General features: G+C 37.3%; 1 protein-coding gene across 1 annotated transcript; it reads right to left on the reverse strand.

Annotated features, from left to right (window-relative positions):
• On the reverse strand, nt 1-10,225 carry TEX12 (testis expressed 12). Its single transcript, XM_025266894.3, has 5 exons — nt 9,981-10,225; nt 7,912-7,990; nt 7,079-7,190; nt 6,937-6,988; nt 1-669 (listed from the first exon to the last, which is right to left on the reverse strand). The coding sequence occupies exons 2-5, from the start codon at nt 7,972-7,974 to the stop codon at nt 525-527; spliced, it is 372 nt and encodes a 123-aa protein (XP_025122679.1). The 5' UTR covers nt 7,975-7,990; nt 9,981-10,225; the 3' UTR covers nt 1-524.
• Nucleotides 10,226-12,520: the final 2,295 nt, after the last annotated feature.

Raw genomic sequence — 12,520 nt, forward strand, 5'->3', positions numbered from 1 at the left:
TAATAAAACAAACTTTTATTAGCATTGTATAATAATATTAGTGAAAATAATCATATGGTAACATTAAATAGCAATAGCACAGTTTACATATTGAGACACTGGACAGATTACTTTTGGGTTTTAATTTCTTTACAATTCTAACTGTGAAAGACACTTTAAATCTCTATGTACTATTTAAACATAATATTCTAAAAGAAAAAGTACAATATTGTTAAATATTATCAAATTAATCCACTGAGTCGTCTCTTAGAAATTTAAGAAAGGCTAGGATGTTTAAGAAAAAATTTAAAGTTTACACTTTTACAAAATACGCCAAATATTAGACTTCAAAAGAAAAGCTACATACTTCATATTAATGTCCAGCTTAATACTTTTAAATCTAGAAGAGAAATTTAAGAAGTTTTCCCTTCTACATTTAAGGTATACTTTTTTTTAACAACTAGAGCACATTCAGAGCACAAATGTCATTCTTTCATTAAAACAATAATGAGCTTAAATTCTCAGCTTATTTTAAGTACACAATTTTATCTGTGTAGAGTGTTTGCAATCACTGTAAGCCTCTGTCTCAGGAGCTCTCTCTTCTGTATTAGAAAGTTTTCGATAGTATTGGCTTCTTTGAAGAGTCCATCTATCTCGTCAATATAAGACGCATCTACTGCTGCTCTCTCACTAAGGGGAAAAAAAGGTTTTATGTTAAACCAAACAGTCATAATATCTAGACACACCACCAAAATGATGTGCTTTATTATGCTATATTTGTCAGCTATTTCATTTAAATGGCTTTGTACAGTAGTTGGCTTCATTAATTTACCAACACTATTCAGTATGTTAAATTAGTTCCACAAATATTTTTGACTACTCAAAGTCCCTTGACACAGCAGAATGTGTATCTTATACATTATAATTCTAATATTAAACTACATACATTATTTTAACAGCCACACAAACATTATTCAAAACAGTGACTGCTCAGTAGTTCTCTAAAAAAACACCTTATAAAATATGACAGTTTCAGGTCAATAGAATACTTAAATTCAGCCTTCTAATATAGATTGATAATGTTTAATATTTCATAAATATAAATATTTATCTTCAGTATCACTCTATTATAATGGTTAACTTCACCAAATGGTATTTTTTCTCAAAATGTTTTCATAAAATTCTAAGTGTTTTATCATCTAATTAGAAAACAAAATATATCCAGCCTCATTTCAGCTCTGAGAGTATCAAAACAAAAGATATTTAATGGAAAAGTTAGTCTTTGAAAATAACCAGCTAATCTAAGAAACTGAGGTAGAATAAAAAATTTTTAAATTATAATTACCAGATAGGTTTTTTAGACCCTGAGCTAAACTTCCCATTATGGAGCTTCCAGAAAAAAACTTCTATGTCTAAAATAAAGACTCAAAAGAATATACCAGGAGGAGGAGCCAAGATGGCGGAGGAGTAGGACGGGGAGAACACTTTCTCCCCCACAAATTCATCAAAAGAGCATTTAAACGTCGAGTAAATTCCACAAAACAACTTCTGAATGCCGGCAGAGGACATCAGGCACCCAGAAAAGCAGCCCAACTCTTCGAAAGGAGAGAGAAGAAATACAGCTCCATCCACCAGAACATCAACACAAGCTTCCCTAACCAGGAAACCTTGACAAGCCACCTGTACAAACCCACACACAGCGAGGAAACACCACAATAAAGAGAACTCCACAAACTGCCAGAATACAGAAAGGACACCCCAAACTCAGCAATTTAAACAAGATGAAGAGACAGAGGAATAGCCAGCAGATAAAGGAACAGGATAAATGCCCACCAAACCAAACAAAAGAGGAAGAGATAGGGAATCTACCTGATAAAGAATTCCGAATAATGATAGTGAAATTGATCCAAAATCTTGAAATTAAAATGGAATCACAGATAAATAGCCTGGAGGCAAGGATTGAGAAGATGCAAGAAAGGTTTAACAAGGATTTAGAAGAAATAAAAAAGAGTCAATATATAATGAATAATGCAATAAGTGAAATTAAAAACACTCTGGAGGCAACAAATAGTAGAATAACAGAGGCAGAAGATAGGATTAGTGAATTAGAAGATAGAATGGTAGAAATAAATGAATCAGAGAGGACAAAAGAAAAACGAATTAAAAGAAATGAGGACAATCTCAGAGACCTCCAGGACAATATTAAATGCTACAACATTCGAATCATAGGGGTCCCAGAAGAAGAAGACAAAAAGAAAGACCATGAGAAAATACTTGAGGAGATAATAGTTGAAAACTTCCCTAAAATGGGGAAGGAAATAATCACCCAAGTCCAAGAAACCCAGAGAGTCCCAAACAGGATAAACCCAAGGCGAAACACCCCAAGACACATATTAATCAAATTAACAAAGATCAAATACAAAGAACAAATATTAAAAGCAGCAAGGGAAAAACAACAAATAACACACAAGGGAATACCCATAAGGATAACAGCTGATCTTTCAATAGAAACTCTTCAAGCCAGGAGGGAATGGCAAGACATATTTAAAATGATGAAAGAAAATAACCTACAGCCCAGATTATTGTACCCAGCAAGGATCTCATTCAAGTATGAAGGAGAAATCAAAAGCTTTTCAGACAAGCAAAAGCTGAGAGAATTCTGCACCACCAAACCAGCTCTCCAACAAATACTAAAGGATATTCTCTAGACAGGAAACACAAAAATGGTGCATAAATTCGAACCCAAAACAATAAAGTAAATGGCAACGGGGTCATACTTATCAGTAATTACCTTAAATGTAAATGGGTTGAATGCCCCAACCAAAAGACAAAGACTGGCTGAATGGATACAAAAACAAGACCCCTACATATGTTGTCTACAAGAGACCCACCTCAAAACAGGGGACACATACAGACTGAAAGTGAAGGGCTGGAAAAAGATTTTCCATGCAAATAGGGACCAAAAGAAAACAGGAGTAGCAATACTCATATCAGATAAAATAGACTTTAAAACAAAGACTGTGAAAAGAGACAAAGAAGGTCACTACATAATGATCAAAGGATCAATCCAAGAAGAAGATATAACAATTATAAATATATATGCACCCAACACGGGAGCACCGCAGTATGTAAGACAAATGCTAACAAGTATGAAAGAAGAAATTAACAATAACACAATAATAGTGGGAGACTTTAATACCCCACTCACACCTATGGATAGATCAACTAAACAGAAAATTAACAAGGAAACACAAACTTTAAATGATACAATAGACCGGTTAGACCTAATTGATATCTATAGGACATTTCATCCCAAAACAATGAATTTCACCTTCTTCTCAAGCGCACATGGAACCTTCTCCAGGATAGATCACATCCTGGGCCATAAATCTAGCCTTGGTAAATTCAAAAAAATAGAAATCATTCCAAGCATCTTTTCTGACCACAATGCAGTAAGATTAGATCTCAATTACAGGAGAAAAACTATTAAAAAATCCAACATATGGAGGCTGAACAACACGCTGCTGAATAACCAACAAATCACAGAAGAAATCAAAAAAGAAATCAAAATTTGCATAGAAACGAATGAAAATGAAAACACAACAACCCAAAACCTGTGGGACACGGTAAAAGCAGTCCTAAGGGGAAAGTTCATAGCAATACAGGCACACCTCAAGAAACAAGAAAAAAGTCAAATAAATAACCTAACTCTACACCTAAAGCAACTAGAAAAGGAAGAAATGAAGAACCCCAGGGTTAGTAGAAGGAAAGAAATCTTAAAAATTAGAGCAGAAATAAATGCAAAAGAAACAAAAGAGACCATAGCAAAAATCAACAAAACCAAAAGCTGGTTCTTTGAAAGGATAAATAAAATTGACAAACCATTAGCCAGACTCATCAAGAAACAAAGGGAGAAAAATCAAATCAATAAAATTAGAAATGAAAATGGAGAGATCACAACAGACAACACAGAAATACAAAGGATCATAAGAGACTACTATCAACAATTATATGCCAATAAAATGGACAACGAGGAAGAAATGGACAAATTCTTAGAAAAGTACAACTTTCCAAAACTGGACCAGGAAGAAATAGAAAATCTTAACAGACCCATCACAAGCATGGAAATTGAAACTGTAATAAAAAATCTTCCAGCAAACAAAAGCCCAGGTCCAGACGGCTTCACAGCTGAATTCTACCAAAAATTTAGAGAAGAGCTAACACCTATCCTGCTCAAACCCTTCCAGAAAATTGCAGAGGATGGTAAACTTCCAAACTCATTCTATGAGGCCACCATCACCCTAATACCAAAACCTGACAAAGATCCCACAAAAAAAGAAAACTACAGGCCAATATCACTGATGAACATAGATGCAAAAATCCTTAACAAAATTCTAGCAATCAGAATCCAACAACACATTAAAAAGATCATACACCAGGACCAAGTGGGCTTTATCCCAGGGATGCGAGGATTCTTCAATATCCGCAAATCAATCAATGTAATACACCACATTAACAAATTGAAAAATAAAAACCATATGATTATCTCAATAGATGCAGAGAAAGCCTTTGACAAAATTCAACATCCTTTTATGATAAAAACTCTCCAGAAAGCAGGAATAGAAGGAACATACCTCAACATAATAAAAGCTATATATGACAAACCCACAGCAAACATTATCCTCAATGGTGAAAAATTGAAAGCATTTCCTCTAAAGTCAGGAACAAGACAAGGGTACCCACTTTCACCATTACTATTCAACATAGTTTTGGAAGTTTTGGCCACAGCAATCAGAGCAGAAAAAGAAATAAAAGGAATCCAAATTGGAAAAGAAGAAGTAAAGCTCTCACTGTTTGCAGATGACATGATCCTCTACATAGAAAACCCTAAAGACTCCACCAGAAAATTACTAGAACTAATCAATGATTATAGTAAAGTTGCAGGATATAAAATCAACACACAGAAATCCCTTGCATTCCTATACACTAATAATGAGAAAACAGAAAGAGAAATTAAGGAAACAATTCCATTCACCATTGCAACAGAAAGAATAAAATACTTAGGAATATATCTACCTAAAGAATCTAAAGACCTATATATAGAAAACTATAAAACACTGGTGAAAGAAATCAAAGAGGACACTAACAGATGGAGAAATATACCATGTTCATGGATTGGAAGAATCAATATAGTGAAAATGAGTATACTACCCAAAGCAATCTATAGATTCAATGCAATCCCTATCAAGCTACCAACAGCATTCTTCACAGAGCTAGAACAAATAATTTCACAATTTGTACGGAAACACAAAAAACCTCGAATAGCCAAAGCGATCTTGAGAAAGAAGAATGGAACTGGAGGAATCAACCTACCTGACTTCAGGCTCTACTACAAAGCCACAGTTATCAAGACAGTATGGTACTGGCACAAAGACAGAAATATAGATCAATGGAACAAAATAGAAAGCCCAGAGATAAATCCACGCACATATGGACACCTTATCTTTGACAAAGGAGGCAAGAATATACAATGGATTAAAGACAATCTCTTTAACAAGTGGTGCTGGGAACTCTGGTCAACCACTTGTAAAAGAATGAAACTAGAACACTTTCTAACACCATACACAAAAATAAACTCAAAATGGATTAAAGATCTAAACGTAAGACCAGAAACTATAAAACTCCTAGAGGAGAACATAGGCAAAACACTCTCTGACATACATCACAGCAGGATCCTCTATGACCCACCTCCCAGAATATTGGAAATAAAAGCAAAAATAAACAAATGGGACCTAATTAACCTTAAAAGCTTCTGCACATCAAAGGAAACTATTAGCAAGGTGAAAAGACAGCCTTCAGAATGGGAGAAGATAATAGCAAATGAAGCAACTGACAAACAACTAATCTCGAGAAATTACAAGCAACTCCTACAGCTCAACTCCAGAAAAATAAATGACCCAATCAAAAAATGGGCCAAAGAACTAAATAGACATTTCTCCAAAGAAGACATCCAGATGGCTAACAAACACATGAAAAGATGCTCAACATCACTCATTATCAGAGAAATGCAAATCAAAACCACTATGAGGTACCATTTCACACCAGTCAGAATGGCTGCGATCCAAAAGTCTACAAGTAATAAATGCTGGAGAGGGTGTGGAGAAAAGGGAACCCTCTTACACTGCTGGTGGGAATGCAAACTAGTGGGAATGCCACTATGGAGAACAGTGTGGAGTTTCCTTAAAAAACTGGAAATAGACCTGCCTTATGATCCAGCAATCCCACTGCTGGGCATACACACTGAGGAAACCAGAAGGGAAAGAGACACGAGTACCCCAGTGTTCATCGCAGCACTGTTTATAATAGCCAGGACATGGAAGCAACCTAGATGTCCATCAGCAGATGAATGGATAAGAAAGCTGTGGTACATATACACAATGGAGTATTATTCAGCCATTAAAAAGAATACATTTGAATCAGTTCTAATGAGGTGGATGAAACTGGAGCCTATTATACAGAGTGAAGTAAGCCAGAAAGAAAAACACCAATACAGTATACTAACGCATATATATGGAATTTAGAAAGATGGTAACAATAACCCTGTGTACGAGACAGCAAAAGAGACACTGATGTATAGAACAGTCTTATGGACTCTCTGGGAGAGGGAGAGGGTGGGAAGATTTGGGAGAATGGCATTGAAACATGTAAAATATCATGTATGAAATGAGTTGCCAGTCCAGGTTCGATGCACGATACTGGATGCTAGGGGCTGGTGCACTGGGACGACCCAGAGGGATGGAATGGGGAGGGAGGAGGGAGGAGGGTTCAGGATGGGGAACACATGTATACCTGTGGCAGATTCATTTTGATATTTGGCAAAACTAATACAGTTATGTAAAGTTTAAAAATAAAATAAAATTTAAAAAAAAAAAAAAAGAATATACCATAAGTACTTGCCTTAAGATCTTTGCATATGTTGACAGCATTAGATTAATTTCCTTGCTCATATCTGTTTAAAAAAATCACTAAGTTATGAACTATAATAAAGTTTCCATATTATAAAATCAATATATAGAAATATAAGCATTTTACACATCACCATTCAAGTCTTTCTCCAGAGCTTCATCTTTATAAAATAGTCCAGAGCTTTCAGACAAAGAAGAATCTGATTTTCCAAGAGAGGACAGCTGTGGACTATCTGGCATTTGAGGCTAATATAAGAAAGTAAAGGAAATAGGCAAACAGTTAATAAGATCCTTAAGATATACACATTCTGTTAAAAAAAAAAAAAGAAAAGCAAATAAAACATCTCTCAGAAAAAAGCAAACATGCTGGAAATGTAGGCCTAATAATCACTTGTTCATTTTATTGTAAATTTATATTAGACTTTGAAAATGCTATTAATCCCCTGATGAAAAAGTTTCCTGTATCTTGAGACAGCAGATGCTGCCATAGCAAAAGAGCAAAACTTTCATTTGGGTAACAGCCATATGCTTGCAAATTTTTGCAAGCTAACATAATCTTTAAGGGAACAAATAATGTCTCAAATGTAAAACCGATCAATTGGTAGGGGCAGCAGTGAAGAATGGCAGGATATAGTACTCTTTTTCAAAAAATATCAGTAGGTATAGTACCTAAGTATCCTATTTATTAATATATATCAAAATAATTACTTAATTAAAGTCCTACATATCAAAAGTCATGCGCCCACTTCTGTCTCTAGATCACAAATTACCACAAAGAAACCTCCCACTAGTTTCCTGGAAGCCTATACTTAGTGAAAAGGCCGCTGGAATCAACATAGTTCCTGCTGGGACACCACCAGCTCTGGGAATATGAAGACATTAAATTCCATTTATCAACAGAAATATCTTAAACGAAGAAATTTGAGAAGTATATAAAAGAGTAAAGTTCCATAAGCATAAAGATTACCTCTAACTCTCTTGGTCTCTTGCAATTTCTAGTATCAGGTTTTACAAGTTGACTTGCCATCATATTCTGGAGGCAGGAACTGCAAAGTTTAGAGCAATGCCAATTTTAGGTGCAAACTCCACAATACAGCTCTCTTGAATCCTTCCCTGTCTTTCCACTCCTCCTGTCACTGTTAGTTTAGCCTCTAATTATTCATCACTTACCTAGACTACTCAAATTATCCCTCCTCTGTTCCATCCTACCAATTGCTTTGGGCAATCTTTCAAAACTCCGATTACTGCATTCCTACACTCAAAAGAACCTTTCCTTGACCATTCATTGCTCCAGAAGAAGTTCAAATTGTGTGGTAGAGCACCTGGGGCCAGCCTACCAGTCCTGTGATTTTCTCCTACTCCTTCTACAATCACACTAGTCTCTTTTGGCACTTTCTACTTTGTTTCGGGATTCATTAAATACTTTTCTGCCTTCACAAAATCTTAATGTTGAAACAAATCTTGCTGACTGGTTGTTTAGTCGCTAATTTGTGTTTGAGACTTTCAAGACCCCATGGACTTTTTAGCCAGCCAGGCTCCTCTGTCCATGGGATTTCCGGGGAAGAATACTGGAGTGGGCTGCCATTGCCTTCTCCAGGGGATCTTCCGGACCCACAGTTTGATCTTTGACCCACAGATCAAACCGGCACCTCCTTCATTGGCAGGCGGATTCTTTACCACTGAGCCACCAGGGAAGCCTAAAAAATCCTATAGTTCCATCTAATTCAATCTCAGTTTTACAGATGTGAAAAAACAGAGGCAGAGGTAGCTGACCAAATGCAAACATGTAAAATTAGGCCAGACTAGAAGAACCAAGATCTCGTGTAGTCTAAAAGAGACTTCTCTTTCTACCGTCCTATCTTACCTTCATATAGCATTAAATTTTAGTTTTAAATTGCTTTCTCAAAAATTCTGAAGATAATTACCCTGTGAGCCTGAAAGATTAAACTTGGAAAATGTTGAAACCTAGAATGATATAATCTCTTCATCTTAATAGATGAGAATTCCTGTCAACACTCAAGTTATCAATTTGCTTGCTTTTTGAGAAACTATGTGGACCTGGAATATTGTAATGAATCTGTTTGCTTAGTCATATTTAAGAATCATATATATGACAGAAAGACAGCAGCAATCGGCAAACTCCAAACTGTGCTTCTACACTGCTGTCAGTATCCTTCTAATATGTAAACTTAAGCGCTATAACATTAATGTGTTAAAAAAAAAAAAAATACTACACATGCACAGTAGTGCTCGCTTTGCCTTGGGATGTTTGAGACTGTTTCAGGGAAGCCAACATGAGATTTGTTCTCGTCTCCCTTCCTCTTTCTCTTCCCTTTTACACCTCTTCTCGCCTCACTCAAAGAACGTGCATATATATCAAATCAAAACTTATAATTAGGTAATGCCGCTTCTGTAAAAAAACAGATGACTTTTTCTGTCACAGTTTTGGGCTTCCCTGGTGGCTCAGAAGATAAAGAATCTGCCTGCAATGCAGGAACCCTGTGTTGCATCCCTAGGTCAAGAAGATAAGCTGGAGGAGGAACTGGCAACCCACTCCAGTATTCTTGCCTGGAGAATCCCATGGAGCGAGGAGTCTGGGGGGCCAAAGTCCATGAGGTCGCAAAGAGTCCAACGTGACTGAGCGCCTAACACTTTCACTACTTTAACTTTAAAGGCCTCAGCTGAACCTGGTCAAGAGACTGGGCCTCCGCCTTCAACATATAACCGTTCACAGCCCCGGACCCTGGCTGTGCAACCTGACGCGTTGGTGCCATCGTCATTACCAAGTACTACCTTTCGGCCTTAAGCAATCGTTCTCTCTTCACCCTCTCTTTCTTCCCACCGGGGCCCTCAGGCCACCACACCTACCTCGCTTCTCACCACCCACCCCACCTCCCCGTTCCTCCCCACAACCGTTTCAGCCCCACTAGAGACCCTGCGAGGAAGCATCCCCCTCTCACTGCCTCGCTTCACATGAACACCCTTTGGGCGTTCATCCCCCGCTGCCCTACTCCAACATCAGTCGGGTGTCCGTACCTTCCTCCTAGGCCGAAGCGCGGGACTGAGGAGGCTGGCGCGTGGGCCTTCCCGGCAGGCAGCGCGCAGATCACGTGACACGCCCACGCCGCCTCCACTGAGAGGGGGTTTTTCCCGGCAGGCCTTTCGGCTTGGAGCCTCCGTGAGCCAAAACTCCTCTCGCTTCCCCAGTGCTTGTCTAGAGAAGAAGGGGGAGATCTGAGGATGGTTCCTCAAAAAGAAAGCCCAAGGAAGAACTGTCAGAGCAAGGCAGTGTGTCCCAGCCTCTTGAAACCTCAGACAGGAAACCCAAAACAGTAGCACACCACCACCACTTTCCAAGTAAAAGTAACATCCTGTTCCAGATGGTCTGTTTGCCAGAACGGTATAAACCTGAGTTTTCGTGGCTTAGCAAACCGAGATTTCTGTATCCAGAACATCCGTTCCTTCCCCTCCTTTTCTTTGGTGCAAGCAAACTTTGGGAATTATAGTTTTTAAAAAAATTCCATTCTTGATGTTCAGTTTAGTCGACTTCATTGGCAGCTTCCAAAAAAATATTTTATAACACATGTGGCTCACGTATTTGACATTTACTCTCATTGGGCGCTTTAATGTGACTTTGACCTGCAACTTAAAAGATAGACATTCTACACTTAATGTTCAGTTGTGAAGGAAAATAAAAAGCATATCACCTCATAAAACAAAGGTCAATCACACTTCCTGTAAATTCCAGGTCAACAATCTTGCACCTCAGCAAATTATACTTGATGCATACATATTATTAGTGTCCCCTCCTCCCTTTGGCTTATTTAAATGTTAGCTGTTATAAAGAATTGTAAGTATTGTGTGTATACATTTATTGTTTGTGGAAAAACCGATTGTTTCAACTCCTAGGCAAAAGGAACTTAGTTTACCTTGCGTTGCTATTATTGTGAAATGTAAGTCATTCAGTAAAACTGGACCACATGATTATGTGCGGCTGAATGGCAACCCACTGGAGTACTCTTGCCTGGAAAATCCCATGGACAGAGCAGACTGTAGGGCTACAGTCGGTGGAATTGAAAAAAGAGTAGGTGCAACTGAACACAATTGATAAGTCTTTTTAAAGATTCTAATCACCATCTTAGGCCTAGTAGCAATGTATATTGAAACATTCCCTATTTGGGATAAAAATAAAGGGAAACATTGTCATTCTGATGCTATGTCCTAAGTTTTTTGGTGTTCAAGTGTCCTCTCAAGAAATAAAAATATAAAATTAAAAAAAAAATTTAATACCCTTACTTGGTAAAATATAAAGTTATCCAATCAATGTTTGTCTTTTCATTATTATCATTACTGTTGTTATTATTCTTAATGGTCCATTAAATCCAAAAGTCTGAGAAATACTGATCCAATTCCTCTCCCAGTCTTCACATTGTATAATAGCCAAACAGGTAGTTATGTACTTATTACAATATTTCCAGGAAAAATTTGTGTTGTTGTTCAGTAGCTCAGTTGTGACCGACTCTTTGTGACCCCATGGACTGCAGCACACTGGGCTAAGAAAAATGATTCCACCTAATACATAAATGCTTACATTGGATTAAAAGGATACCATGGACATTTTCTTTTTAAAATCTTTTTTCCATTATATAAACTACATGAGTGAGAGTAAATGCGAGGGTGCAGAGGGTTATAATTGTCCAGCAGTTTAAAATATTCAAAGAGCTATCATCCTCTCATTTAATTTTCACAAACAACCCTATGAAGTAGGTAGGACATTTGGGTTGCTCTATGTCAAAGAAAAAAATGCTTGTCCCCAAAGTAAGAAATGGGTAAATTATGCATTATGCACTTTTACAACTGGAGAGAAATAATTGGCAATGGGCCAATTTGGGTTTAAAATTAACTTGCTTGGTGTTCTGCTTATTTAAATCACAGTTTGACTCTACTTAATGCTTTTGTGCTAATTGACTCAACTGAACAACACAGAGGATGAAACCTGTCATCAGTTTTAGTAATACACTTTAAGTTTTTAACAAGTATTTATTTATGTATGGCTGTGCTGAGTCTTCATTGCTGCGTGCAGGCTTGCTCTAGTTGTAGCAACTGGGGGTTACTCTGGAGTTGCAGTGCATGAGCTTCTTGTTGCAGTGGCTTTTCTCATTGCCAAGCACAGGCTCTAGGTGCCTGCACTCAGTAGCTGTATGCACAGGCTTAGTTACCTCAGGGCATGTGCAATCTTCCCAAACCAGGGATTAAACCTTGGTCCCTGCATGGGCAGGCAGATTCCTAACCACTGAACCACCAGCAAAATCCCATCATACACTTCTTTTTTTATTATTTATTTTTAATTGGAGAATAATTGCTTTACAATATTGCATTGGTTTCTTAAGTGTGTTTTTTTCACTTCTGATAATCACTGTACCAAGCACCCTCAACCATCCTATCTTAGACTTCCTTTGTAATAACTGCTGTGGACATAATGTTTCTTTGACGTTATGAAATGAAAACCCTATCTTGTTGACAATTAAAAAAACACACAAGCCACAACAACAAAAACACCTCAACTAGCTGTTTTT

Source organism: Bubalus bubalis, chromosome 16 (genome assembly GCF_019923935.1).
Source record: "Bubalus bubalis isolate 160015118507 breed Murrah chromosome 16, NDDB_SH_1, whole genome shotgun sequence".
NCBI classification, from domain to species: domain Eukaryota; kingdom Metazoa; phylum Chordata; class Mammalia; order Artiodactyla; family Bovidae; genus Bubalus; species Bubalus bubalis.